The sequence below is a fragment of the Cricetulus griseus genome, chromosome 3, assembly GCF_003668045.3.
Source record: "Cricetulus griseus strain 17A/GY chromosome 3, alternate assembly CriGri-PICRH-1.0, whole genome shotgun sequence".
NCBI classification, from domain to species: domain Eukaryota; kingdom Metazoa; phylum Chordata; class Mammalia; order Rodentia; family Cricetidae; genus Cricetulus; species Cricetulus griseus.
The window spans coordinates 53,867,077-53,894,512 of NC_048596.1; the positions used below are offsets into that span (position 1 = coordinate 53,867,077).

Below are 27,436 nucleotides of genomic sequence, written 5' to 3' on the forward strand. Positions count from 1 at the left end.
CGACCCCCCGGCTTCTCCACCCCGGGCCGGCCACAGGCCCCCACCCGGTCCCCCGCGGCGCCGCCTGGAGGCGCCTGCGGGCGCCCAGCCAGAGTTCCCTAACGCTTGGGTCCCGGGGCCACTGACCTTGATGTTTGGCCCCCAAATTCACCTGGGGACCCCGGGCCCTCATTCAAAATGTTGTCCTAGCCACCTAGACCCTATCCAACCTGGTCCTCTAGAATCCCTGAGTGTGCACTCGCACCTCAGCTGTAGCTAAACACCCAGACCCTGAATCTGCGCCTCTCAGAACCTACTCGCCACTTATTTTCTCAAACCTCCAAATCCTACTACTTGCAGAATTTTATCCTGTGCTCCCCACATCATCAGTTAGATGGTCTCAAACATTCATCCAAGGTTTCCGGACATAAAGTTAATTGTCCCTCTCCCTCCGGCCATGAGCTCCGCGGCCTCCAGGTGGTCGCTCTACTCAGGGCACTGCTTCCCCGGAGCCTGCCTGCACAAAGCTACGCTAATGTGGGGGTGAGGGCAGCTGTCGTCTTGGCCCGAAATGAATGGAACCCCCGAGAAACTGGCAAACTTGAACTTGGGCGCAGAGGACACTAGGGCCCACTGCCAGCCCTTTTCCGACCCTCTTTCCCTTCAGGTCCCCCACCCAGTTTCCGTCTTGGTCCCCAGCAAAGATCATGCCTTGAGGGAGGAGCCGGTGTGCCTCCGGCTCCCAGGAAGGGGCGAATGGGCGGGACTTCGCGTTGCCCACGTCTCAGGGCGGGACTAGACGGGAAAGGACTGCGTGTCCAGGGTTCCCTTGCCTGGCCCTTGCTGGTTACGGCAATAGCCTGACCTTCCTTTCCCTTACCCAACCTCTTTCCAGTCTTTCTTTCTTTGTTTTATCTTTTCGAGACAGGTTCTCACAAGTAGTTCTGGCTGTCCTGGAACTCACTATGTAGATCCACCTGCCTCTTGCCTCCCAGGTGCTGGGATGAAACGCGTGTGTCACCATGCCCAGCTCTGCCATGATTTAAAAAATGTATTTGCCTCATTTCAAGGACTTGTCTATATGTAGTATATCCCTGTGTGCCTACGTACCAGTGTAGGATATTGTGTCACTGAATCTAGAGTTCACTATTTCTGCCCGTCTCCACCTCCCAGGACCTCCTGCACTGGGGTTTCACACAGGCATCACCACCACAATTGGCTTTTGTGCTGGTGCTGAGAATCTGAACTCAGGCCTTCATGTTTTGTAGTGAGCTACCTCCCCGGCTTCCATTGCCTTTGTTTTTTTTCTAAAGAAAAATATTTTAATGATGTGTTTAATTATGTGTGCATCTATGTACTGGTATACATACCTGAGTGCAGGTGCCCAGGGGCCAGAGGTGTTCCCTGGATCTGGAGTTACTGACAGCTCTGAGCTGCCTGATGTGGGTGCTGAGAACCAAATTCAGGTCATCTGAAAGAGGAATACTGCAGCCATTTCTACAGCCCTGTTTTTTGTTTTGTTTTGTTTTTAAAGCAGTAGAGGAGTAGGGGTGTATCTCAGTGGTACCATGTTGTTTAGGATGACGAGGACTCCAAGGTTCAATCCCAGTACACACACACACACACACACACACACACACACACCACGTAGAACAAAGCACAGAGAGACAAGAAAGGCATGGGGAGTGAGTGAAGTCTTGAGTGAATGTGTATTATTGATATTAACATAGCCATGTCAAGGACCCCAACCCCCCAGACCTGTGGGTATGGCAGGACCTTTTCCAGGTCAGGCTCAGACGAATGGGAAGGCCTTCCATGAGTGAGTGCAACACCAACAGGGTGTGCATTTTTTAATTTCAGATGACTGAAGCATGAAACTGCTTCCCGAAGAGACCCCCTAAAGAGATTAGCAAACTCTCCTTCTTCAGCTCAAGTAATAAACTGGTTGAGTTTCCAGGCTGCTAGTGTGTCTCCCTCAGAACACACGGCCCACCATAACCCCCTATGCATGTCTGTTATTTCTTCATTCCCCATTGCCCAGTCAGGCCAATCTCAAAGCCCCGCTAGTGGAGACAGAGAAGAAAAAAGAAAAATAAGAGAAAAAAAGCCTGGCAGGGTGGCACATGCCTTTAAATCCAGCACTTGGAGAGGAGAGGCAAGCAGATCTCTGTGAGTTTGAGACCAACCTGGTCTCTTTATTTCTTTTCCTTTTTTTAATTTAAATTAGAAATAAGCTTCATTTACATATCAATTCCAGTTCCCTCACCCTCCCCTCCCTCCAGCCCCTCACCAAACCCCATCCCATCCCCTTTCTTCTCCTTAGAGAGGGTGAGGCCTTCCTTGGGGGGATCTTCAAAGTCTGTCATATCATTTGGAGCAGGGCCTAGAACCTCCCCTGTGTGTCTAGGCTGAGAGAGAATCGCTCTATGTGGAGTGGGTTTCCAAAGTCCATTCGTGTACTAGGGATAAATACTGATTCACTACCAGAGGCCCCATAGAATAACTAGACCTCCAAACTGACACTGACATCCTCGTTCTTTTTTCTTTTTCTTTTTCTTTTCTTTCTTTTTTCTTTTCTTTTCTTTTTTTTCTTTTCTTTCTTTTTTTTTTTAGCTTGGTTTTTCAGACAGGATCTCTTTGTATAGTCCTGGGTGTCCTGAAACTCACTATGTAGACGACCAGACTGACCTCCGATGCAGAGATCCGCCTGCTACTGCTTGTTTTTTGTTTGTTTGTTTTGTTTTGTTTTTGTTTTTCGAGACAGGGTTTCTCCATGTAGCTTTGTAGACCAGACTGGCCTTGAACTCATAGAGAGAGATTCGAGATTTGCCTGCCTCTGCTTCCCAAGTGCTAGGATTAAAGGCATGCGCCACCAGCACCTGGCTGCTACTCCTTCTTGGGGGCTAGAATTAAAGGAGTGCACCACCCATGCTGCTGGCTTACACACACACACACACACACACACACACACACACACTTTAATATTAAAGGTAAATTGCAGCTGGTCAGTGTTGGCACACGCCTTTAATTCCAGCATTTGGGAGGCAGAAGCAGGTGAATCTCTATGAGTTTAAGGCCAGCCTAGTCTAAATAGTGAGTTCCAGGGCAGCCAAAGTAACAAAGTGAGACTCAGTCTTGAAAATAGCAACAACAAAACCCCAAAACCAAAAAGTAAATTGCATAGTAAATGATTTATAGCTCAGTTAATCTGTTTGTTTGTTGGTAGCGGGGTGGTGGTGGCACATGCCTTTAAATCCAGCACTTGAGAGGCAGATGGATCTCAGTGAGTTCAAGGCCAGCCTGGTCTACAAAGCTAGTTCCAGGGTTGTTACACAGAGAAACCCTGTCTTGGAAAAAAAATCTGTTTATTGGTGTACTATTTGAAACAGGGTCTCATATAACCCAGGCTGGTCTGGAATTTAGTATGAAACCAGGCTAGCCTTGAACTCCTGGCATGCCTCTTGTCTCAGCCTCCCATGTCCTGGAATTATAGGCATAAGCCACCATAACCACCCACTATAGCTGTTACTAATGCAAGTAAAAACTCTTCATTACCAAGATCTAACCATACTAGGCACAGGCAAGGACACTCTACAATCCTCTTGTCAAGCCAGAGATGGTATGCAATTGCTACTCTACTTCACAGATGACAGGGGCAGGCAGATTTGTCCCACATGACACCAAAGTAACAAGAACAGTGTTAGAACTCAAGTCTCTGACTCTGAGACTTAACCTTGTCCCCTATTAAAATGAGAAGGAAGGAAAAGAAATAAAAGAAGAAAAAAAAAATGAGGAGCTATCAAGTCAACACCTGGCCAGGCTCTTTGAGTGTCATCCCACTCAAGAACTGTTGCTGTCACTTAGAGGCACTAAGATCCAGAGAGAGATGACTCAGAGCATAGTTGATGACTAACTTGGGTATGAACATCCAATTTCGTGCCATTAAGCCCCTTGGAACTGCCTTCCTGAGGGCTTCCTCTGACCTCTGGCAACCCAGTGACTACCTAACATCCCTGGATTGGCATCGAGTCCCTCTGAAGCTTCCTATTTGGTTGCTATCTCTTTCCTAAATAGTGAGAGGTTCCTGGGCTCATGGCCTAGTCATGTCTGGTTGCTGGGCAGGAGCAACAGGATAAACATGAACAAGTGATGAAAAGGGGAGAATCATTCATTCATTCATTCATTCATTCATTCATTGTTTGCTGAGTGGTTACTGTTGACCAGATGTGCCAGGCACCAAGGATACAGCACTGACCAAAACACATCAAAACTTGTCCTTGAGAGCTCATGTGTGAGAGATGGAAGGGACAAAGGAAAAAGCCCGGCCCCTTCCTTTCAGCCTTCCACCAGAGAGAGCTTGAATGTCAGATCCACTTGGGGCACGTAACTGGGCTCTAGGGCCATTGGGCTAGGCATCTGTGAACATCCTGCCCACTGTATTTTAATGAAAACAGCATTGTTTTTTTTTTACTTATTTTCCTTTCTTTTTTTTTCAGCATTATTTTTTTAAATAGTCTCTCAGCTTACTGTCCCAGGAAGATATATGAGTGGAGTTTAGTGGAACATAACAATTCTAAGACAATTCCTCATTCGGAGATGAGGTAGAAAGCATGTAAATGGATGACCCCCCCCCCCAGGATAAGGCCCCTCCTCCTTGACCCCAACCACAAAACCTGGGAAGCCAGTTCTTCTACCTATCTACCTTCTACCAGAGGGTCTTGGCTGCTGTTTCCCAGCCTGGAGGTCGGTTCAGGGAGCTTCTTCTTTAGCCCACTTAGAATGGAGGCACTAGTTAATAGGTATGAAGGCGCTGCTGAGTCCCTGACACACTAGCTTTGGGCTTGTTCTTTCTGTGATACTTTCTTTTTTTCTTTTTCTTTTTTTCTTTTTTGGTTTTTTGAGACAGGGTTTCTCTGTGTAGCTTTGTATACCTGGCACTCGCTCTGGAGACCAGGCTGGCCTCAAACTCACAGAGATCTGCCTGCCTCTGCCTCTGCCTCTGGAGTGCTGGGATTAAAGGTGTGCGCCACCAACACCCAGCAGCACCACCAATGCCCAGCTTGTCTTTCTTTCTTCTCATTCATAGACCATGGGACAAAAGCTGACTATAAGCTTTCAGTCATCCAATACACACTGATGTCTGTAATTAAAGGACTCAGGTCTAGGCAGCAGGATCTGGAATTAAAGGTCTTCCCCAACTACCTAAGTACTTTAAGGCCAGCCTGAGCTACATGAGACCCGGTTCCTTCCCTCACAAAAGAAACCCCAAACTGTCTGGTATGACAACACTCTCCTTTAATCCCAGAACTCAGGCAGAGCCAAGCAAATATTTGTCAATTTAAGGTTAGCCTGGTCTACACAGCTGGAGAGTTTTACACCAGCCAGGGTTACATAGTGGGACCCCATCTCAAATACATCAAATGAAACAAAACAACCCAAACTAACTGAGTACTCACTAAGCCTGCCTCCTATTTCCAGATGGTCTAGACACAGACAGACTGGATACTCCTGTGTGGTTGGAAGATAAGTGGACAGAAGTATAAAAGGGGCTCAAGAGGCTATAAACAGCTATACCTGAGGCTGGGGTCTCAAGCAGAAACAGCTTCTAAAAGATGGTGGCCCTTAAGTTGCCTGAGTTTCACAGGGTTAGGGTTAACCTAAGAGTGAGCCCCTAAGGGATCCAGACCACAGCTGACCCCTATCTGAACAGCAGGCACCTATGGCTTGTCCTGTCTAGGTTTTTCATCATGGTGGTGATGTCTGTCATCACTGTCCACTTAGATCTGCCTCCCTGTCTCCTTAAAAGCAGGTTTGTGCTTATATTCCCAGAATTTTCTGGAACAGGGTAGCCAAGAGCTGCTACTGAAAAAAAGTTGGTGGGGGAGAGCCAGTCAGCTGGAAGGAGGGTCTACCTTCCACCCCCAAGCCTGGTTTCCCCTCGTGGTTTCTCCAGCCCCGCCCTTTCCAACTTGGTCTACACAGCTTCCTGCCCGCCAGCACTTGTGGCTGCACCATGATGCTGACTGCCCACCTGTCCTACTTTCTGGCCCTGTTGACAGCAAGCCAAGGCCTCAATGACTCCTTCCTCACCAAGGTAAATAATTCTAATCTGCTCTCCATGCCCTCCCCTGCCCATCCCAATGCCTAGGGTCTTCTCTTTATGAATTGGTGTATGTTTTGTCTTTTTAATTTTCTTAAGACAGGGTCTCACAGGGAATGGTGGCAGGAGGATCTCTGTGAGTTTGAGGCCAGCCTGATCTAATAGTGACATAGTAAGTTCCAGGACAGATCGGGCTATATATCTATGTAGAGAGATTCTGTCTAAAAACAATACAAAAACAAACAAACAAACAAACAAACAAAAAACATCTTACTTTGTAGCTCAGATTGGCCTTTATCTGTGTAGCCCAGACTGATTCACTGGCTTAAAACTCTCAGATGTCTTTCTGCCTCAGCCTCTTGAATGCTGGGATGAACATTCAATTACGGGGATGAGCTGTTCTGTGTGGCTTTATCTTTCCCATTTCTTAGAGGGAGCAATTGAGGCTAACATGTGATTGCTCACATTGAGCAAAGAGGAGAATGCCTGATGACTCCTTAGCTCCGTCCTTGTACCTTGGTTGGGTACAAGGTTGAGTTTATGATTCTTTCCTATGCCTCTCCCCACTTTGGCTCCTTGCTAGGATACAGGCCCCCGACCACTGGAGTTGATAGAAGTCTTCAAGCTATTCCAGATCAAGTACAACCGGAGTTATGCAAACCCAGCAGGTATCATGGGTGCGGATGCTTCCAGTCCCTTTCCCTCTGTCTACTTAAGAGATGAATTAGGGCTTGGGATGGGGAAAAGACCTGGCCCAGGCCACTGAGTGGGAAACAGGGTCCATAGTGTACTCTTTGGCTTCCCTAAAGTATGATAGGTATGGAATGGTTCTCACTCTGCAGCCACCTAACTGTGACTTCCAGGTGGGGGGTGGAGGACCACCATCTAGTCACATTTTCAGTCAGCAAATATCCAAGGATACGCACTTTGTCTCCAAGGTGTCAACTCTGTCCCCCATCCTTGCCCTGTTTACCTGGACCAGCCCCAAGCTACTGGCTGTTCTTTCTTTCACTCTGGGGTTTCATCTCCCACAAAAGGCTGTAGGTTGTGTGTGTGTGTGTGTGTGTGTGTGTGTGTGTGTGTGTGTGTGTGCGTGCGTGTGTGCACATGCACATGCACGAGCTCATCTTCACACCCTACCCACTCACCCTCCATACCTGTGGTCAGATGTGAGAAGAGGAGGCAGAGAAGGTACAGCCCACAGGTACAGGAAACTTATCTCAAACCTATTTCCTTTCCCATTTACTGTCTTTCCCACCTTTCCCCTAGAGGGGGCCTCTGGGGGAAATTCTAACCTCATGTGGGATGGATAACCACTTTCTTGCAGTGGAGAGATAGTGATTGGTGCTATAGGAAAGAGCCAGCACTCACCTGGGTGGATGTGGGTGACCCAACCAATGGCCACTTCCTGCTCTGAGACCTATCGGCAAACAACTCCTTTTTGGCCTAGAATATGCTCGCCGTCTGAACATCTTTGCCCACAACCTGGCCCAGGCTCAACGGCTGCAGGAAGAAGACTTGGGCACAGCAGAGTTTGGGGAGACTCCATTCAGTGACCTCACAGGTACCAGAACCCTCCTAGCCCATAGGTAGGGCATCTGGCAGAAAGACAGAGCCAATCTTCCCCTTTCAAGGCCAGCCTGGGTGACTGCCCCAAATCCCAGAGCACAAGGCAGGAACTCTATGGCCCGTGTCCCAGCTTGGCTCACAGGCCAGGGATAGAAGGTGCAGAGACTACACCAGAGTGAGCTGGGCCTCTCTGGGTCTCACTATCCCACATGATGCTCCAAAGGCATCCCAGGGATAGGGAGAGCCAAGGTTTTGGAAAGGGAGAATACAGAAGAGAGGAGTGTCAAACCTGTGACCTCTGTGGCCCTGTTTGTCCCCAGAGGAGGAGTTTGGCCAGCTATACGGGCAACAGAAGGCACCCAAAAGGATTCCCAACATGGTCAAAAAGGCAGGGTCTGAAAAGTGGGGGCAACCAGTGCCCTCTACCTGTGACTGGCGTAAAGCAACAAACATCATCTCATCGATCAAGAACCAGGTATCTGTCCCCACCCAGTTTTGCCCAACCTACCCCGAAGAGGGGGAATGAGGTCAAAGCCTCCATGCCTTACCCTGTCCCACCCTCTTTCCACCCAGAAAACCTGCAGGTGCTGCTGGGCCATAGCAGCAGCGGACAACATTGAGGCCCTGTGGCGTATCAAAACACAACATTTTGTGGAAGTCTCTGTGCAGGGTATGGCAGGGAGATGTGTGTCAGGGAAAGATGGCCTATGGGCCAGCTCACCTACACCATCCCTTTCTGCCCCCAGAGCTGCTGGACTGTGAGCGCTGTGGAAATGGCTGCGATGGTGGCTTCGTGTGGGATGCATATATGACTGTCCTCAACAACAGTTGAGTACCAGGCCTTGTGGGAGGACAGTGGGATGAAGGGTATTCAGTGGTTAAGCCTATTTCCTGGTCTTGCTTGTCTTCAGGTGGCCTGGCCAGTGAAAAGGATTACCCATTCAAGGGGTACCCCAACCCCCATGGGTGCCTAGCCAACAGGTACAAGAAGGTGGCCTGGATCCAAGATTTCACCATGTTGGGCCGTGATGAGCAGGGTATGGCCAGGGTGGACATGGGGGCTGTGGGCAGGGCGCAGAGAAACCAGCATGGAGTCACACAGGCCTGGCTATGGGAGACACAATTAAAGTCCATTCCTCTGTGAGAAGAGGAGCAGCTCAGGGTAGGCAGGGCTTGATGGCACCTTCAATAATCTCTAGTAATTACCCATTTCCAGTGATCGCAGGCTACCTGGCCACCCATGGCCCTATCACTGTGACTATCAACATGAAGCTGCTACAGGTGAATGGGGTTGGGGGAAGAGAGAAGGGGCACACGGGAGAGGCAGCTCCAGACTTAGCTCCTCTATTCCCCACCCTGCAGGGTTACCAGAAGGGCGTGATCAAGGCCACACCCACTACCTGTGACCCCCAACAAGTGGACCATTCTGTCCTACTGGTGGGTTTTGGCAAGGGCAAAGAGAAGGAGGACATACAGTCAGGAACAATCTTGTCCCAGACTCGCAAGCCTCGAAAACCTCGCCGCTCTGTCCCATACTGGATCCTGAAGAACTCCTGGGGAGCTGAGTGGGGCGAGAAGGTGAGTAGAGTGGGATGAGGGAGGGCGCAGACGAGTTCTTCTCTGCCTTCTGGCACTGATAACCCCTAACTTCCTAGGGCTACTTCAGGCTATACCGGGGAAACAACAGCTGTGGCATCACCAAGTACCCCATCACAGCCTGTCTGGACCATCCAGTTAAGAAGCCCCCAATCCCTTGTCCACCTTGAGGCCAGCAGCCATCCCTCAGCCTCTCCCACATGGCCGCTATTCTCCTTGTCAGCCCCACTTTGAGGTTCCTCCTGGCTTCCCATTTTCTCTGTATGGCTTCATAAACCAAGACATGGTTCCCTGGCTCCTGAGTGGTTTCAGCTGGGGTATGGAGAGGGAGGGTGGGGGTACAAAAGACCTCATCTGGGTCATGGTCCAGTCCCTGAGGTGCCAGTATAAACATCCTCACACACTGATGACATAGGTGCACATTGTGAAAGGCCCCGAGCTCCTCAACCTGGAACAAGGACCAGTTTCCAAATGTATGGCAACTTTATTGTCAGGGTATGCCGGAGTGGGGGGGGGGGAGGGCGCTAATCATGATAGAGGCGCAGAAGGCAGCCACGGAGGGTACCCATGTAGCGGTCCCAGAGGACCTGGTGCCTGCAATGACAATGGCAACAGTGATAGCTGATGTTCACGCAACACCATGCCCGACACACTGCTATGATTGCTGTCTATACCTTAACTCATCAGGAATTCCTATACATATATATATATATATATATATATATAATATATATATATATTTTTTTTTTTTTTTTTTCATAGCTTGATTTTGGAGATAGAATCTCATTCTGTAGCCCAGGCTGGCCTGGAAAACAGCGGCAATTTTGCTCCAGCTTCAGAAGCACTGGGATTATAGAAGTGAGCCATCATGCCTACTTCCTTCTCCCCACTTCCTGCACAGTGCTGAGGATTGAACACAGGGCCTTGTGCATGGTGGATAAGTATACTATTACCAAACTGCACCCTAGACTATTTAGTTTCCATGAAGTTCTATGGCATGAAAGCTCAAGCACAGAAAGGGTAAGTAACTTGCCCAACGTCACAAAGAGAGGTGGAACTTCCACCCACAGGGTGGTTCAGTAGGAAATAGTCTACTGGAGGGCAAATAAGTTTGCCAGTAGGCCTGGCACCTCTCACCGGAAGCCATCCAGGGAGTGGACAGACAGTGAATACTGGTTGAGGAAGAGCCGCACATCACTCAGTGGCCAGTGGTCAGAACGGCAGGGTTCCACAAACTGTAGGCTCAAGGCAACAAGTAGAACCCTCAGAACCACTCAGAGGCAGGGCAGGCTGGGGATGGGGTGTGGGTCAGGACTGCTCACCTTCTCTACAAGGTCCACAAACAGGTCTCTGACGTCCTTATTGTGGGTCAGCTTGGCAGCCACATTCACCAGCCCCCGGGACAGATTCTGTGGGGCAGGGATCTTGGGAGTTCTGTCTTCTGCCCCAGAAGCTGGAGGCTGAGCACTGAGGGTGGGGAGGGCCAGGCCCCTCCCCAAATCTATCCACCTCCCTCACTCAATCAAGTCCCTTTTGTTATGAGCTTGGTCCCCCTCAGAGGCAGATAGAGCCGCAGTGCCACCTGCTGGTCAATTTCGGGCATGAGCAGAGTTGCCCAGCAGGGACAGAACACAGAAGGCTCCTGACACTTTAAGGGGAAGGGCCTGGACAGGGCCACAGACCTTGAAGTTGGTTTCCATCTCAGAGAAGACACTCAGCTTTCCCCGGAGGGCAGTACACACCAGGCTGTAGGAAGATAGGGTCATACTATAGCCATCGGAGACCATTTTATACCCTGGCTCATGGATCCCTGAGGTCACCTCTTATGCAAGTCTAGAAGGTCCTTGTCAGCTACTAGAACTTTGAGCTCCTTCAAGTCTTGGAGAAACTCCTTGTCTAAGTCCACATCCATGTCGTCCATCTGGGAGTCTGAAAGACCATGAAAGAAGTTGTGGGTGGATGAGAGACCATCTTGGGAGGCCCTGAACTTTCCTCACCACTACCTCACTGGGATCTCAAAGATGGAAGGTGGAATGATATGCCCCAGGCTACACAGTAGGGAGCCCTTGGCCAGCAAACAAGGTGCATGTGGAGTACGTGCACTATATGTAGAGGTGGCCTGGAGTTGAGGGCTAAAGTAGGATGCTGAGTACTGTGAAAGCTACAGGAATAGCTGCTGGCAGAGAACCAGTCCCCAAGAAGGCAGGGAATGTTCAGGCACCTGGGTCAGTGGGGGCCTCACCGACGGCTCCAAGGGTCCAGTTCTGGATCATAAGCTCAGCACAGAAGGCAAAGTCACCAAAGCTCAGGTACTGTAGCTTTTTCTTTCCTGTTTCAAATCGGTTGTTGGCAAAAAAGACGATGGCTGCATAATCTCTGCAGACGGGACAGTGGGTATCTTAGGACTAGAAATCCCTTCTCAGGGTGTCTCAACCAATAAGCTTGTTTTGGTTTTTCAAGACAGCGTTTCTCTGTGTAACAGCTCTGGCTGTCCTGGAACTTTCTTTGTAGGCCAGGCTGGCCTCAAACTCACAGAGATCCACCTGCCTCTGCCTCCCAACAGCTCTGGCTGTCCTGGAACTCTCTTTGTAGGCCAGGCTGGCCTCAAACTCACAGAGATCCACCTGCCTCTGCCTCCCCAGTGCTGGGGTTAAAGGTGTGCACCACCACCTCCTGGCTACTTGATGAAACCTGTTGTTGAAGAAACCTATTCTTGAAGAGACCTGTTGTTGATTTAAATCCCTCTTAGTAGGTAATCCCATCTGTAATCTTGGCTAAGCATTTTAGTTCTGGTCTACTTCTGCTTTAACTCACCACGTGACCAACCACAGAGCATTATTTTACCAACCTCTCATCTCTGCAAAGAGAGGGTTCAGGCAGTCTTCCTAAGGAATTGTGGCCTGTGAAAGGTCATACTACCATCGCTGAGCACATCTTAGATGCTTTACAAATGCCTTAACCCTGGCCAATTTAATGCAATTTACAGGTCACTGATAGAATAATAATTAGAATAGTCAGAAGGGAAAAGGGTCAGGATGGGGAAGGAAGGTGTGCCAGTCTAAGGTTCAAGGAAACTGTGCAGGCAGGAAGATGGCTGGCCTCTCACCTGGCTAGGCGGTCAGAGAGGAGGAAGTGTTGCTGGATATTATCCACCAGGGAGCCCCGCATTTCTTCCACCACCTTGAAGACTCGCTTAAAGTTGTCAAACTGTAGGGCATTTAAAGAAGGAAGGAGACTGGTCAGAGGTGTTCATGCATGAACTGGTAGAGGGCCTCTTCCTCTCCTGTCCACCTATCCAGTTGGCAGGTACTAATTTCCCACTAGTTATTGCTTCAACAAATGACTTGGGTTTTGTTTGTTTCTTTCTTTCTTTTGAGACAAGGCCTCGCTGTATAGCACCAGCTGTCCTGGAACTCACTATGTAGAATGGTCTGGCCTCAGACTCACAGAGACCTGCCTGCCCCTGCCTCTCTAGTGCAGGGATTAAAGGCCTGGGCCACCACACCCCAGCATTACTGGGTATTACTAACTGTCATCAGTCAACAAATGTTTGTCAGCATTTTTCCTTAAAAAAAAAAAAAAAAGTTTCTTTGTTTCTGTCCTTAAGTTCAATTTAGCATCTAGCTCCCTGCTGTGGATTTCAAGGGGTAGATATGGCCAAGAACAGTCAGTACCTTCTAGGCAGGAGCACCATGAACAAAAACAAGAAATGTAAGCCTGGAGAGGTCTTCAGGAACCCAACCAGAGTCTGAAGGTCAAGGACAATGGGAGTCAACCAATAAGCAATGGAAAGCCACGGTCAAAACTGAGCCTATGAAAGGCCACTCTGGCCAAATGGGAGGTGGAGGGAGAAGAGACTATATATGAAAAAGCTGCTTCCACAATCGCAGGCTGGAAGTAGAAGCAGGGCACTGGGAGCTGGGGTAGTGAGCACAAGATTAAGGGGTGGGCTAGATGGGATATGGTTTATATGTGGAACCCACCTGCCTACGGCAACTCTTGAGTGTAATTCCAGTTTTGGTGCTGATGTCATCCAGGTCTTTCTTGGTACCCTTGGACAGCTTCTTGCCCAAGACCTCCCGAACAAAGGCCTCGTCAAAGGTGTAGTACCTTGTGGAGGCATAGGACATTACTGGTGATCCATTGAGTAAGGAGAGGGGAGCCTGGGGTATGTCCCATCCTCCCTGAGCCTCAGTTTCAGCCTGAAAAATGGGTGTAAGTCAAACTGATACTCCCGCCATCCCCTAGGTGAGCACCTTTCAATGAGGAGCGCCTGTCGGGAGGGAGGGATCTGGAAGATGAGCTGGTGTAGCAGCTTCGGCGGCGCATGCAGCAGTCGCTCAAGCATGTGAAAGGTGCGGTAGTGGTCCATGGTGTCGCTCTGCAGCACTCCTGCGGTGGCGCCTGTCTGCTCCAGTATTCCGGAGCGTACTCGCAGAGCCACCGCATCGTTCACTAGGGAGAGGGCACTACCATAAGGTCCCATCCTGCTGAACCTAGAGGCCCTCGAAGGGTTCCAGCTTCAATCCTCCATCCCTGACTCCCAGAGGTTGGTCCACTTCCCTAAGAGAAATCCTGGCCACGCCTTCTCTATCACCCAAAACAACTGCTTCCCAGGAGGACGATACACAGACCTGAGTAACCATCCAGCCAGAGGCGATACACGTCTTCATCTATAAGGGTCGTGTTGCCCACGAAAATGTCTAGTTCGCTGGTCATGGCGATGCCTGGGCCGGATTCGCCCAGAGCTGCTGCAGCTAGCACGGCCCGGGGCCGGGCAAGCAGCCGCAGAGCCACTTCCGGGAGTGCGGAGATTTCGCTCCGGGCACCCGGAGCCAGCGAAGGACCACTTCCGGGACGGAGTGGTAGGCAGGAGTAGCGCTGCTCTCTTTTCTCAGCTCGTCAGAGAATATTTGGAAGACCTCCGGATGGATAGTCTTCTCCCATTCTCCCCTGTCTTGCAGATTCTCCCATTTCCCCCTGCTTTCTCTCCTTTTTCTCAGCTCTCTCAAAGCCTCCCAATTTTGACATAAATTAGAATGTTTTCGAGGCGTTATCCTAAGTCTCCGTGCGTGCTACTCTTCTTCCATAGTCTATTAGACAGATGAGCATCTTTCTTGTTCTCACCATGTATTTTGTTTTTGTTATTTTTGACTGTGTGTGTGTGTGGGGGGTATGTGCGTGTGAGTACAGGTGCCCTCGGAGACCAGAAGTATCAGAGCCTGTGGAGCTGGGTGCTGGAAACTGAGCTCAGCTCCTCTGCAAGAGTAGTATTCGCTCATAACCACTGAGCCATCTCCCCAGCCCCCACTATGGTTTTTCACCACATACCACACCCCCACACAAGCTGTGACTTCTCTTAAAGTCTTTGAGGCATCTGCAGGGCCATCTATCTGCTAAGATGCTCCACTGTCGTCTTTGTCTTCTCATAAAGCAGCAAAGGCTCGACACAGGAGCAACAAGCCTGACGACCTGAGTTCGATCTCCAGGACCCATACTGTGTAAGGAAAGAATCCAACTCCGGCAAATTGTCCTCTGACCTCCACACATACACTGTTGTACTTAAACATAGTATAGTTTCCTTTTTTTTTTTTTTTTTCCGAGACAGGGTTTCTCTGTGGCTTTGGAGGCTGACCTGGAACTAGCTCTTGTAGACCAGGCTGGTCTCGAACTCACAGAGATCCGCCTGCCTCTGACTCCCGAGTGCTGGGATTGAAGGCGTGTGCCACCAACTCCCAGCTATAGTTTACTTTTTTAATTACTAAAAAAAAATTAACCTTAGTCGGGCAGTGGTGGCGCATGCCTTCGATCCCAACACTTGGGAGGCAGAGGCAGGTGGATCTCTATGAGTTCAAGACCAGCCTGGTCTACAAGAGCTAGCTCCAGGACAGCTTCCAAAGCCACAGAGAAAACCTGTCTGGGGGTGGGGGGAGAATTTGGCTTCTGGACTGGAGAGATGACTCAGGAGTTAAGAGCACTGGCTGCTCTTCCAGAGGTCCTGAGTTCAATTCCCAGCAACCACATGGTGGCTCACAATCATTTTTTTCTTCTTTTTTTTTCACAATCATTTATAATAGGATCTGATGCCCTCTTCTGGCATGCAGGTATACAAACAGAGCACTCATACATAAAATATAAATAAAAAAAAAGAATTTGGCTTCTAAGTGGGCGGTGGTGGCGAATGCCTTTAATCCTACCACTCAGGATGCAGAGGCAAGTAGATCTCTGTGAGTTCAAGGCAAGCCTAGTTACAGAGCTAATTCTAGGACAGCCAAGGCTACAGAGAGAAACCCTGTCTTGACAAAAACAAACAAAAGAAAAAGAATTTGGCTTCTACCCACCCTTGAAGCCAGGCTAGTCTAAACTGGCCACAGTATTCCAACGGCAAGCACCGGAGCCACCAGCTCTTCAAAGCCTGCTCTTACCACTTTCCATTTATCTACACTTACCAGAATTTCACAACTATCCTCAGTTATGCCTAGTGTAGCTAGACTCTTGGAGGCATCGATGTCTTTTACCACACTTCCTGCTTTCTCTCCCATCCCTTTTCTCTATTGGCAGTCTTTGGTTTTTGAGACAAGGTCTCTCTACATAGCCCTATCTGTCCTGGAACTCTCTGTTGGCAATCTTACGTATCTTTTAGGACCCCTCAGATATTTTCTCTTTGGGAATCCCAGAGATTATTTGTGCATCACATCCTTCTTCTATGTGCAAGAATGAACCAGGGCCTTGCACTCACTAAGCAAGTGCTTCATCATTGAGCCATATGCTCGGTGTGAACTTGGATGCCCTCCCCATCTCTCTTCCCCAAAAGATTTTCTTTATTTCACATTGTGTCTGTGCCCATGAAGGCTAAAAGAAAGTGTCAGATCCCCTGGAGTTAAAGTGGCTATGAGCCTCCCCTGGAGGAGTGAGTGCTGGCTTCTTAGCTCAAGTCCTTTCCAGGAGCAGCGATACTGAGCTATCTCTCCAGCCTCCACACTCAGCTCCCCCCCCTTTTTTTTCTTTTGCCACATTTTAACCTTCTTGGTCAAAAACAGGATTCCGGTCAAATTTATTTCTGCACAGGCCTTTCACACAACAAAAGCTTATTAAACAAGCAAATCCTTTGTGTGGCCCATCCTGCAGGCAGGAAACGCTCCCTGGGAGGAAGGGAGGGAGGGTTGGTTGATAATGAGCCAGGAACTTTGGACTCTGGATTCAGAGTAGCTGGGAGTGATGCTTGAGAGTTCTGGCAAAGGAAGAAGAGCTTGGAAAGCCATCTGTTCAGGTTCTGTTGCATGGTGGGCAGGAGTCAAAGGCAGACACCTGAATATCGATCGATTCTTAAAAAGTGCTCGAAGAGATTTGGGACGTGGAGTCCCGCAACGCCTTCAAGTCCGGCTGCGATGACCATAGAAGGAAAGGACAGAGAAAGTCCCTACTGTTAGAGGGTCGTGACACCCAGGTCCGGAGTGGGAAAAAGAAGAGGCGCTACGGGCTTAGGCTCCGCCCCTTCCCGGGAGACTTTCCGGATTGGCTGTCCTTCTTCAACATCAAGAGGCCCCGCCCCGGCGCGCGCCCTGCCTCGTGCCCACCCCAGGGTGGCTGCTGCTTCCTACGCTGCCTCCTCCACAGCTTGCCATCCTCAGAGCCAGAGCCCGGGCCGGAGCCTGAGCGGCAGCCGGCCCGAGGAAGGGCTCCAGAGCCTCGGCGGCGGGCGGGCGATGCTGCAGCTGCCTGATCAGCCATGGAGGCCGAAGCAGGCGGCCTGGAGGAGCTGACGGATGAGGAGATGGCGGCGCTGGGTAAGGAGGAGCTGGTGCGGCGCCTGCGGCGGGAGGAGGCGGCGCGCCTGGCAGCGCTGGTGCAGCGCGGCCGCCTGATGCAGGAGGTGAATCGGCAGCTGCAGGGTCACCTGGGAGAGATCCGTGAGCTCAAACAGCTCAACCGGCGCCTGCAGGCGGAGAACCGGGAGCTGCGCGACCTCTGCTGCTTCCTGGACTCGGAGCGCCAGCGGGGACGGCGTGCAGCGCGCCAGTGGCAGCTGTTCGGGACCCAAGCATCCCGGGCGGTGCGCGAGGACCTGGGTGGCTGTTGGCAGAAGCTAGCCGAGCTGGAAGGCCGCCAGGAGGAGCTGCTGCGGGAAAACCTGGCGCTTAAGGAGCTTTGCCTGGCACTGGGCGAAGAGTGGGGTCCCCGCGGTGGCTCCGGCGGCGCAGTGGGCTCAGGCGCCGGGCCCACTCCCGAGCTCGCCCTGCCCCCGTGCGGGCCCCGCGACTTAGGCGATGGAAGTTCCAGCACTGGCAGTGTGGGCAGCCCAGATCAGTTGCCCCTAGCCTGCTCCCCCGATGACTGAGGGCGCTGCATTTTCCACGCCAACGCCTGCCTGAATTGCTCCCTGAGCACGGAGACTGCTGTGGACCTCCAGACCTGGTAGCTGCTTCGGCTGAGCACCAGGGCCCTGGTATGGACTGAAAAAGCCCTGGCACTGAGGAGGGCCCCTTGCTCTTGCTGGCAGGGCAGTAGGGGAATGGAGGCTGAAGTGGAGGGACTTGCTGGGTGGTTGGGTGGGGACTAATAAACTGGGAAGAGCAGAGCCCGAAGCCTGGCCAGCCTGTGTCTGGAACTCGCCGTGGTTGGGAAGAGGGCGGAAACCCAAAGACGTGGTGCAATTCCCACCCGGAGGGACTGCAGAACTAAGGGCTGACTCCTCATTACCTGGAGTTTTGGGTGGGATTTAAGACAGTGGTAGAGCACTTACTCCCCCAATGGGCGCCAAGACAGGCCGAAATCCGGCCCCTGAAGTGGCTCTAGCTCCCTTCCAGGCTCCTTCCTGTCCGAAACAATGGGGCAGGAAGCAGGTGTTGGGGGCCTCAAGCCCACTGGCTGCCTGTTCGGAAGGTGGAAGGGTATGACACGGTCCTTCCCTGCCCCCAGTCCTTAAGATAGGAGCAGTGTGATTCCCCATGGGGAAAAACTGATCATCTTGTTTGCTTGCACTCCAGAGCATTCTCAGTCTCTCGAAGTACAGGAGATGAGGCAGAGCAGAGGTAGCCCCATTCTTCAGATGAGAATGTCAAAAGTCCAAAAATATATGATAGTTTCTTCAAGGTCACAGCTGAGACTGGAACCTAGAGCTCCTGTTCGAAACAGTCTCCTTTAGCTTCTGGATCCAACATGACAACTCAGACTAGAGCTTCAAGCCTTTATTCCATTTTGGAAGGTTTGTATAAAAATAGTCTCTTTAGGAAAATAAATAGCAGCTGCCCTTGATGTGGAGGCTTGGATACCCTGGAAGTAGAGGCTTCTCAAAGCTTGGGAGTGCAGCTCAGCTCATCACAGAAGCCACCAGTGCCTCCTGAGTTGTGCCATTCAGGAGGAGCCTGCAGGATGCCCTGTCGCTGCTGGCAGTGGAGCTGTGTGAGTTAGTGTTCTAGTAAAAGGACACCTGTCTGGGTGTAGGGCTGGCTGGATCGTATGAAGAAAGTGACATAGCATGAGAGTGGTCTGCAAGGAAGGGAAAGGGCTCCAAAGGACCACTGGGGATCTACAAAGACTGGGCTGCCAGGATTTCTCTGGCCTAAAGGGGACATATTTTGTCTCTAATTTTGTGCAAATTATGATAGGCCAGCTCTAGAGAAACAATGAGCAGCTTTGGGGACCCCCCCCCAAGCTGGCTCTACATCAAAGCATAATATGTTTGTTCTAATCTGAGAGATAAAGGACCTGCTGGTTTGGAGCATGGTTATGGTCCAGGCCTGCTGGATCAGTGGGGAAAAGGAGGCTGGGGTAGCACCAGCAAGGGGTGTGGTTGGGTGTCTCACAAAGCCAGGAGTGTGGGAGAACCCAGGGGGTCGGAGGAGGGGTCGCCACTGCTGCTGCTACTCTTTCGATGTGCTGAGGAACAAGGTTCTGGTGTGCTAGGGTAGGTGAAAACCAGACTGGGAGTAAAGGGAGTCAGAGACGGTGTGGTCATGAGCGTGGGGGTGTGCAGGGCTTCAGGTTCAAGTACAGGCCCTGGAGAAAGGGAGATACAAGGTACCGGGCGGCAGGGGGCTGGTGGGCTGCCGCCGCCACGGGCGCCAGAGCCGCTGGTGCTGCTGGTACCACCTGTGTCCTTATCTCCTTCTGGGATTTTGCAGATGGGGCGATGGGCTTCCAACACCAGCTCAAGGCGCTCCTTCTGTTTCTGCAGCTCTTCAATCTCTCGCTGCAGGCTCGATTTCTCGTCCTCCAATTTGTCGGTCTCCTTTAGGAGAAATTTAAGAGGGCTAAAGATCTCTAAGCCTCAGGCTGGAGTATGGGGGATGTGCCCTCAAGTCCCCTGCAAGTCCCATGAGACTCTTGGAGAAAATGGGCATGACTCCCATCAGGCCCAGGACTTGCCTACCAACATCTCTGCTTCAAGGCCCAAGACAAATAATTTTTTGTTTTGATTTTTGGGACAGGGTTTCTCTGTGTAACTGCCCACGCTATCCAGGAACTTGCTCTGTAGACCAGGCTGGCCTCGGACACACAGATATCAGCCTGCCTCTGCCTCCCCAGTGCTGGGATCAAAGGCGTGCGCCACCATTGCCCCTGTGGCAAATAATTTTTAACCCAACTGTTCTTATACTTTTCCCAGGACTTCCCCTCAGGCAGGGAGGAAGGTGGAATGTGGAGGAGTAATTTATTGGGTTTCTTGTGCTCCTAGGAACCAAGGTCACTCTTGGGCTTGGTGGGCCCAGGGCCTGGGAACTGTCTGTACCAGCTGATGCTCACCGCCTGCAGGAAGTCTGTCAGTTCCTTTCTTCGGTTTCTGCACTTAGCTGCTGCTAACTTGTTCCTTTCACGCCTCACTCTGCGGCGCTCTTCCTCCTCTGGGCTGATCTAGGTTGAAAGAGAAGAAGCACTGAACTTGCCATCCATCTTGGGGCCTTTCCTTCAGCCTGTCATTTAGGTGCCACCGTTACACAACTGCTGCTCTGTACCAGGCGCTCGTACCTAGCTCCAAGCTAGCTTTACTGCTTGCTGGTTTCTTTCCAGTAATGCTTTCCCACTCCATAAACTTTGACCTTCCTTCCTCTCATCCTTCCTCAGCTTAGGACTAAACTAAGATGTTGAAAGCCTTATTTCCCAGGCATAAGTAGCCTTCCCTCCTGAGTCTACGAGACACGATTATCTTTTTATAGGACCCTCAGCCTTCTCATCTGTGGAAGATGGAATTTCTTCCTTCCCTGAGGAGCTATGAATCATAGGAGGTGCTCATAAGTGTCAAAAGCTATTGGAAATCTACTGTGCCAGCAAAGTACTTCAGAGGATTTTTCTTTTGTTCAGTGCTAGGGATCAAACCCAATGCCCGGTACATCCTAGCTAGGCAAATGCTCTACCACTGAGTTATGCCCCTAGCCCTTAAATAGATTCTTTTTGCTTTTTATAGTTTTTGTATTTTAGATCAGATCTCACTGTGTAGCCCTGGCTTGTCCAGGACCTGCTATGTAGACCAGGCTGGCCTGGAACTCACAAAGATTCACCTGCTTCTGCCTCCCAGGTGTTCGGAGTACAGATATGTGACACCACACCAGGCTTGTTTTGTTTTGTTTTTTTAAAGAGACGAGGTCTCGTGTATCCCAGGCTGGCCTTAAATTCAACATATAGCCCACCTGCAAAATACTAGGATTATAGACTTTTCTCATCACTTCCAGCTTCCCTACACAGATTCTTTTTTGTTGTTTTCTTTTGTTTTTTGAGACAGGGTTTCTCTGCATAGCCATGGCTGTTCTGGAACTCACTCCATAGACCAGACTGTCCTGTAACTCAGAGATCCGCCTGCCTCTGCCTCATAATTCTTTGTGTATATTTTTGTGTGTGCTGGCTGGAAGTTGATATTGGGTATCTTCCTCAATTCTCTATTTATTTATTTATTTATTTATTTATTTATTTTGAGGCAGTGTCTCTCACTGAACCTGGAGCCTAGCCATTGGCTAGACTTGCTAGCCAGTTATCTATTGGAGATTGTCAGTCTCAGCCTGCCCCCCTCCCTATGCTAGAGTTACAAAACCTACTCTTGGTCTCTATGTGAGTGCTAAGGATCCAAAATCTGGTCCTCATGTGATAGTCACTTGACTGACTGAACCATCTGCCTGTCTTCCTACACAGAGTCTTTTTTTGTTTTTGGGTTTGAAAAAAAAAAAAAAAAAAAAAACAGGGCTTCTCTGTATAAAAGCCCTGGCTATCCTTGAACTCACAAAGATCTACCTGTCTCTGCCTCCTGAGTGCTGGAACTAAACGTGTGTGCCACCATGCCCAGCTAGAGTCTTCAAACATCACATGTATGTATGTATGTATGTATGTATGTATGTATGTATGTGGACACAGTGTGCCAGAGCACTGTGGAGGTCAGAGGACAGCTTGTAGGAGGTATGTCGCTCCTTTCGCTATGTCAGTTTCAGGGACTGAACTCAGATTAGGCTGGGCAGCAAGAACTTTTACCCATTGACCCATCTCATCAGAGATTGCTTTAAGATAAAAAAATTAATCCGGGCGTTGGTGGCACACGCCTTTGATCCCAGCACTAGGGAGGCAGAGGCAGGCAGATCTCTGTGAGTCTGAGACCAGCCTGGTCTACAAGGGCTAGTTCCAGGACAGCCTCCAAAGCCACAGAGAAACCCTGTCTCGAAAAACCAAAAAAAAAAAAAAAAAAAAAAAAAAAAAAAAAAAAAAAAGACAAAACTTTATGTGTATGAGTGTTTTGCCTATGCGTATGTATGACCATCATGAGCATGCAGTGCTGGTGGAGACCAGAAGAGGGCGTCAGAAGCTTCAGAGGGAATTATGGACAGTGAGTTTCCACGTGGGTGCTGGGAATGGAACCTTGATCCTCTACAGAAAGAAGCCAGTGCTAACTGCCAAGTCAGCTCTCTAGACCTCAATATACTCTCATGTAAGAACTGAAGCTCAGGGAGGAGAATAAAGTCCAGAGCAGGATTTAATAGTCACTCGACTGACACTGAGTGAAAGGCCACCTGATGGAGCCACCTGCCCCAGGAGGAGCCCACCCACAGTTCACAGTTCCAACCCAGCAGCACCCATGATCTAAAGGTTACATTCAGGGAAGGGCTAAAGGAAGTGCAGAGGGATCATAGCCCAGCTGATCACAGAGGCAGCTATTCTATTGCTGGAAAGTCTGCTGTTGGCTATTCTTTGGTCAGTCTCACTTATCTCCCAAGGTCTGGCCCTCCCTCTTCATCCTCTACCCAGCCAGGAGGGCAAAGATTTGTGTGTCTGTGTTCACCTGGGAACATGTGCATACACTGGGGATTGAGTTCAGGGCATGGTCTTCGCCACAAGCTACCAACCGCAGCCAGGTTTGTTTGTTTGTTTATTTATTTTGGTTTTTCGAGACAGGGTTTCTCTGTGGCTTTGGAGGCTGTCCTGTAACTAGCTCTTGTAGACCAGGCTAGTCTCAAACTCATAGAGATCTGCCTGCCTCTGCCTCCCAACTGCTGGGATCAAAGGCATGCACCACCACCATCTGGCTCCAGGCTCCCTCCCTCCCTCCCTCCCTCCCTTCCTCCCTCCTTTCTTTCCTTCTTTCTTTCTGAGACAGGGTTTCTCTGTAGTTTTGGAGGCTGGCCTGGAACTCACAGAGATCCACCTGCCTCTGCCTCCCAGTGCTGGGATCAAAGGCATGCGCCACCAACGCCTGGCTCCAGGTTTATTTCTTTTTTCTTTTCTTTGTTTCTTTCTTTCTTTTTTTTTTTTTTTTTGTTTGTTTTATTGGAGACATGGTTTCTCTGTGAAGCTTTGGAGCCTATCCTGGCACTATAAACCACGCTGGCCTGGAACTCACAGAGATTCGCCTGCCTCTTCCTCCCAACTGCTGGGATCAAAGGCGTGCACCATTAACGCCCAGCTCCAGGTTTATTTCTTACAGCATATTTTTTTCCCAGGCAAAATTTAAGTTCAGTTTTCTTTTGTTGTTTGGTTATTTGAGAGAGGGTTTATGTATCCCAGAAACATGTATTCCCATGTTTCTGAGACTGGACTTGAATTGATCCTCCTGTCTCTACTTTCTAAATACTGGGATTACTGGCATGCACCTTCATGCCCAGCAAAGTCAGCTTTTTAGTTTGGAGACCTCACCCCACTGCACATTCATAGTGCTCCAGGGAGTACTTAGGTCTTAGATCCTCCATCTCAGTCAGGTATCCTAGTGTACACACGTAATCCTAGCTCTTGGCAAGTTGAGGCAGGAGGACCTCAAATTCAAGGCTAGCTTGGGCTACAAAGCAAGACCCTCGATCAAATAAAAATATACCGTTATTCATTTGAGAAAGGACTTCAGGGAGGCAAAAGCTCTCCTCTCACTTTGTCTGGAACCTTCTATGAATTCCCCTTGAGACAGTGTGGCTCATTAGGGTCTGACTTTGGGAGCTGAGCAGGCCTGAGGCCACGGCCACTCCTGTCTCATTGTACGGATCAGGACAGTAACTACCTCTCTGTGCCTTCACTTCCTCTGCTGGGAGATGCAAAATTGAAATATATTTTCCATTTACTTCTTGTTTTTTTTGAGATAGGGTGTCTGTGTGTAGCCCTGGCTGTCCTGGAACTCGCTCTGTAGACAAGGGTGGCCCAGAACTCAGAGATCCACCTGCCTCTCCTCCCGAGTTCTGGGACTAAAGGCATGCGCCACCACTGCCTGGCTTCCCATTCACTTTTTTGTGAGCATCAAAAGAAATAAAGAAGCCAAGCGGTGGTGGCACACGCCATTAGTCCCAGAACTCGGGAGGAGAGGCAGGTGGATCTCTGTGAGTTTGAGGCCAGCCTGGTCTACAAAGCTACACAGAGGAAACCCCGTCTTGGAAAAAAACAAAAACGAATAATAATAAAATGAATTAGAAACTGAGATTCAGAGGACGTTGACCATGCACTCCTATTCCTCGCTCACCCCACGGTACATAAGCCTACCCACTCCATGCATGTCAACAATGGACATCTCTGGACACTTCCTTCATTTCCACTTTACATTCTGTCCTCCCCACCTCCATTCTTGTTCCTCTAATTCCCAAGAAGATCCTTTCAGCTTTCCACACACAAATCCTGTCTATGGTTTAGTTTGACATGCAGCCTTCTCCAGGAAGCTTTCCTTGACTCACAAGCGGCCGACCTTTTGCCTCTTTCTTAGCCTCCCAGGGACTCCTATGGGCAATGGAAGTTCTCTCCTAGCACGATCCTGTCCCCTGCCTCCTAGGACCCCTAAGGGCTATTGAAAGTGCAACACCTCTCTTCCTTACCTGCTCACAGGGCCTACGACGCACCCCTGGAGGTGGCCCTAGGGCTCGTATGACTCCTGGCCGGGGCTGAGGGGGACTGTACTGGGGATAGGCCAGAGGTCGGGGATAGCCACTGGGTCCCAGGAAATGAGGCTGCACCATCCACTGCAATTCCTGGCTGCCACTCACAGCATTGATGCTTGGCACAAGGTGGAACTTCTGAGGAATAAGAACAGGGGGTCAGTGATGAGGCAAATTGAGGGGCTTTCAAGAGACACAGGCTATACTTCTGTCTCCTCTCAATGCGGATACTGGCTTTGGGAGACCACAAGGAACACAATTGGGCAATCAGAAACTTGTTCATGAACTGTGTGACTTTGGGCAGGTCACAAAGTGTCTCTTTACCTCTGTTTGTCCCCATCAGAGATAATTCTTACCAAGTGTGAACTGTCCCTGTTCCCAACTACTTTATAAAGAATGACTCATACAGTGGGTACAATCGTATCTCCATTTTCAGACAGGATAACAGTTGACCACAGACCTACAGCCAGCAAGTAGAAACTGAGATTTGAGCCCAAATGGCTGGCTTTTCTCACTCTTTCTTGCACCCATCCTCACAACAGAGGATGGGTGCAACTCTGAGAATTAGGTAAGGGAGTTTGTTGTTGTTGGGGGACTGGATCTCATGGAGCTCAGGCTAGACTCAAACTCTTGACCCTCCTGCCCCCACCTCCCAAGCACTGAGACTATACAGCAGCCCACGTGGCTTAGAATGTGCAATAGAGTCAGGTGTCCAATATGATGAACAAGGGCTATGTCTCAAGCATCAGCTCAGCCATTTACTGGCTTTGTGACTGGAACCAGTTATTTAGCCCCAATGTTTCTTCAGTTTCCTTGTTCTTAATATCATGCAACATTTCACTGCTGCTGAGAAGCTGGCTCTGCTAGCTCAGAAACCATGTTTAATCGGCTTTAATTTTTTTTTTAATTTTAGAAACAGGATCCCTCTATTATGTAGCTTTGTACCAAATTTGTCTTGAACTCCCAGAAATTGGCCTGCCTCTGCCTCCACCTCCTGAATACTGGGATTAAAGGCATGCCCAATTGTCTATTTAAGATTCTGGAGGCTCAAAAGTGATGGGGTTTTTAAGTACAAAATAAGGTGAAGAGATGAAAAGCCCTTCATAGGAGGCCTGGCATTCTTTAGTTCTTTTTCTGCCAGAAATCTGAGGCATGTGTTGGGATTGGGGGGAGGGGTGGGGAGGATGAGGGGTGAGGTCTGGGTGTGTGTGAGTGTTCTGGGGCACAGACTGGGTTTAAGCCCTGTGAGCTAAGGGTGTGGGCTCCCTTCCGTCCAGGAAACACCTCACATGCCTAGGCAAGCCTGGACGGCTATGTCCTCAGCCCAGTACTGGGGGACACAGTAGCTCAGTGACCCCAGTTCTGGGCTAGAAGCATCGCTAGGGGCATCTCCCGCTCCCAGGTCGTCGGTCCCAGGGCGTTTGGGGCCAGGAAGGGAGGGGCACCCAGGGTGACTCAGCCACAGTGACTCGGTTCGCTGTGACTCGGCGGAACGGACGCAGCTCCTTCCCTCCCCTGGCAACACGTGCTCGTGGTCCCTCGACAGGAAATGGGCACCTGCAACCTCTCAAGTGTCCCTGGCCAGTAGTGGGAACCGTCGGGTGCTTAGAGTAAGGGGCGCGAGAGTGGCCTGGTGGATGACCCGGAGCATGTCCCGACACTTCGTGGTCTCCATTTGGCTTAGAGAGTGTAGTCAGTCTCCAGGAACCCCTCAGAGCCACTGCCTGAGGCCCCCGGGACTCCACTGCGTTCAAAAGGATGTGGACTTGACCAGGCAGAGGAACAAATTGGAAGCGACACTCGTACTTAGCCGCAGACAGACTGCTAAGGATTCGCTGTCCCGGCCGAGTTCTAATGAACCCCCCTCCCCCAAATCTCCCCTGTGCCCAAGCTCCAGGTCCCGGTTACTAAGCTGGAGATGGAGCGCTCCTCTGATCCAGCTCAGTTTTGGGTTGGGGCAGGTGGGACACTATTTAGGGGTAGACAAAAGGAAATAAAGACCGTAACGGAGACAGAGGGGTAGGTTGACAGTCAGCTAGGGAGATGCGGGCGGGCGAGAAGGGGGACTCGTAGATCTTCGCTCCTCCCGCTGCGCCTGTCCCCCTGGCCACGGGGGACACCGGTTCCTGGACAGCGCAGAACGTGCAGGATCCTCTGTCGCGCGGACGCTGCTCGGGGTTCCGGTCCCAGTCCCGGAGCAAACCAGACTAACTCCAGCATCCCCAACGCTGTCCAAACCCAGGTCCCCCTCCGGGGTCCGGCCAGCCTCACCTGATGCTGGGCGGTCTGCGCCTGAGCCTGCGGGGGCTGCGCGGGGCGACCGTACGCGCTGCCGGCCCCGGAGCTCGGTCCCGGTTCCCCGAAGTCTCGGTACATGCCCTGGGCTGGATGCTCGGTGGGGTCCGCGTCGGCGGCTGCGGTTCTGACTCACTGGAGCCTCGCGGAGTCTTGTCTTTTTTATGAATGAAAAGTTGTCGGGCTGAACCACTTGCACCGCGGGGGGTGGGGGCGTGTCGCAGCGGAGCCTTTCACCTCTCCGAGGGGGACCCACCTCTCCGAATGAGCCGCTGTGGGCTGGTCCGCACGGAACCTCACGACCCCCTGACTTGGTGGCCAGCCGCCTCTGCCGAGGGAAAGCGACCTACTTGGCGTCCCCTAGCCTCTGCGGTGGCCCCGCCCCCTCTGACGCAGCTGCCCATACATGGTGCAATTTCCTCGCCGCGCCCAGGTACAGCGAGGATTCCCCCTGACGCACCTAGCTGAGGTTGGGGCTTGCAGCTGCGCCCCGCCCCGTCTGGACTAGCCAAGGCTCCCAGCGCCATAAAACAGGGCGAAACAATCATGTAGCCGATAGAAGAACGGGAAAACTAGCAGG

The 27,436-nt window shown here is 50.7% G+C and overlaps 4 protein-coding genes across 5 annotated transcripts; 2 read left to right on the forward strand and 2 right to left on the reverse strand.

Moving 5' to 3' along the window:
- Positions 1 to 5,919: 5,919 nt before the first annotated feature.
- On the forward strand, positions 5,920 to 9,538 carry Ctsw (cathepsin W). Its single transcript, XM_027408603.2, has 10 exons — positions 5,920 to 6,073; positions 6,663 to 6,747; positions 7,530 to 7,643; positions 7,969 to 8,123; positions 8,222 to 8,318; positions 8,395 to 8,475; positions 8,560 to 8,685; positions 8,865 to 8,929; positions 9,011 to 9,226; positions 9,304 to 9,538. Exons 1-10 carry the CDS (start codon positions 5,993 to 5,995, stop codon positions 9,412 to 9,414), a joined length of 1,131 nt encoding a protein of 376 aa, XP_027264404.1. The 5' UTR covers positions 5,920 to 5,992; the 3' UTR covers positions 9,415 to 9,538.
- Positions 9,539 to 9,704: 166 nt separating this feature from the next.
- Positions 9,705 to 14,052, reverse strand: Fibp (FGF1 intracellular binding protein). 2 transcript variants are annotated; one of them, XM_027408604.2, is made up of 10 exons: positions 13,879 to 14,052; positions 13,501 to 13,699; positions 13,228 to 13,354; positions 12,351 to 12,451; positions 11,466 to 11,620; positions 11,065 to 11,173; positions 10,927 to 10,990; positions 10,567 to 10,653; positions 10,382 to 10,479; positions 9,705 to 9,838 (listed from the first exon to the last, which is right to left on the reverse strand). In XM_027408604.2, exons 1-10 carry the CDS (start codon positions 13,961 to 13,963, stop codon positions 9,769 to 9,771), a joined length of 1,095 nt encoding a protein of 364 aa, XP_027264405.1. In that variant the 5' UTR covers positions 13,964 to 14,052; the 3' UTR covers positions 9,705 to 9,768. The 2 variants fall into 2 exon arrangements, with proteins under 2 accessions (XP_027264405.1, XP_027264406.1); XM_027408605.2 differs by having other exon boundaries at positions 11,487 to 11,620; positions 13,879 to 14,051.
- Positions 14,053 to 16,786: 2,734 nt separating this feature from the next.
- Ccdc85b (coiled-coil domain containing 85B) lies at positions 16,787 to 17,822 on the forward strand. The gene has a single exon (XM_027408607.2). It carries the CDS (start codon positions 16,974 to 16,976, stop codon positions 17,580 to 17,582), a length of 609 nt encoding a protein of 202 aa, XP_027264408.1. The 5' UTR covers positions 16,787 to 16,973; the 3' UTR covers positions 17,583 to 17,822.
- A 595-nt stretch (positions 17,823 to 18,417) lies between these two features.
- On the reverse strand, positions 18,418 to 27,184 carry Fosl1 (FOS like 1, AP-1 transcription factor subunit). The gene is made up of 4 exons (XM_027408606.1): positions 26,833 to 27,184; positions 24,502 to 24,699; positions 19,988 to 20,095; positions 18,418 to 19,475 (listed from the first exon to the last, which is right to left on the reverse strand). The coding sequence occupies exons 1-4, from the start codon at positions 26,935 to 26,937 to the stop codon at positions 19,047 to 19,049; spliced, it is 840 nt and encodes a 279-aa protein (XP_027264407.1). The 5' UTR covers positions 26,938 to 27,184; the 3' UTR covers positions 18,418 to 19,046.
- Between the last annotated feature and the right edge of the window lie 252 nt (positions 27,185 to 27,436).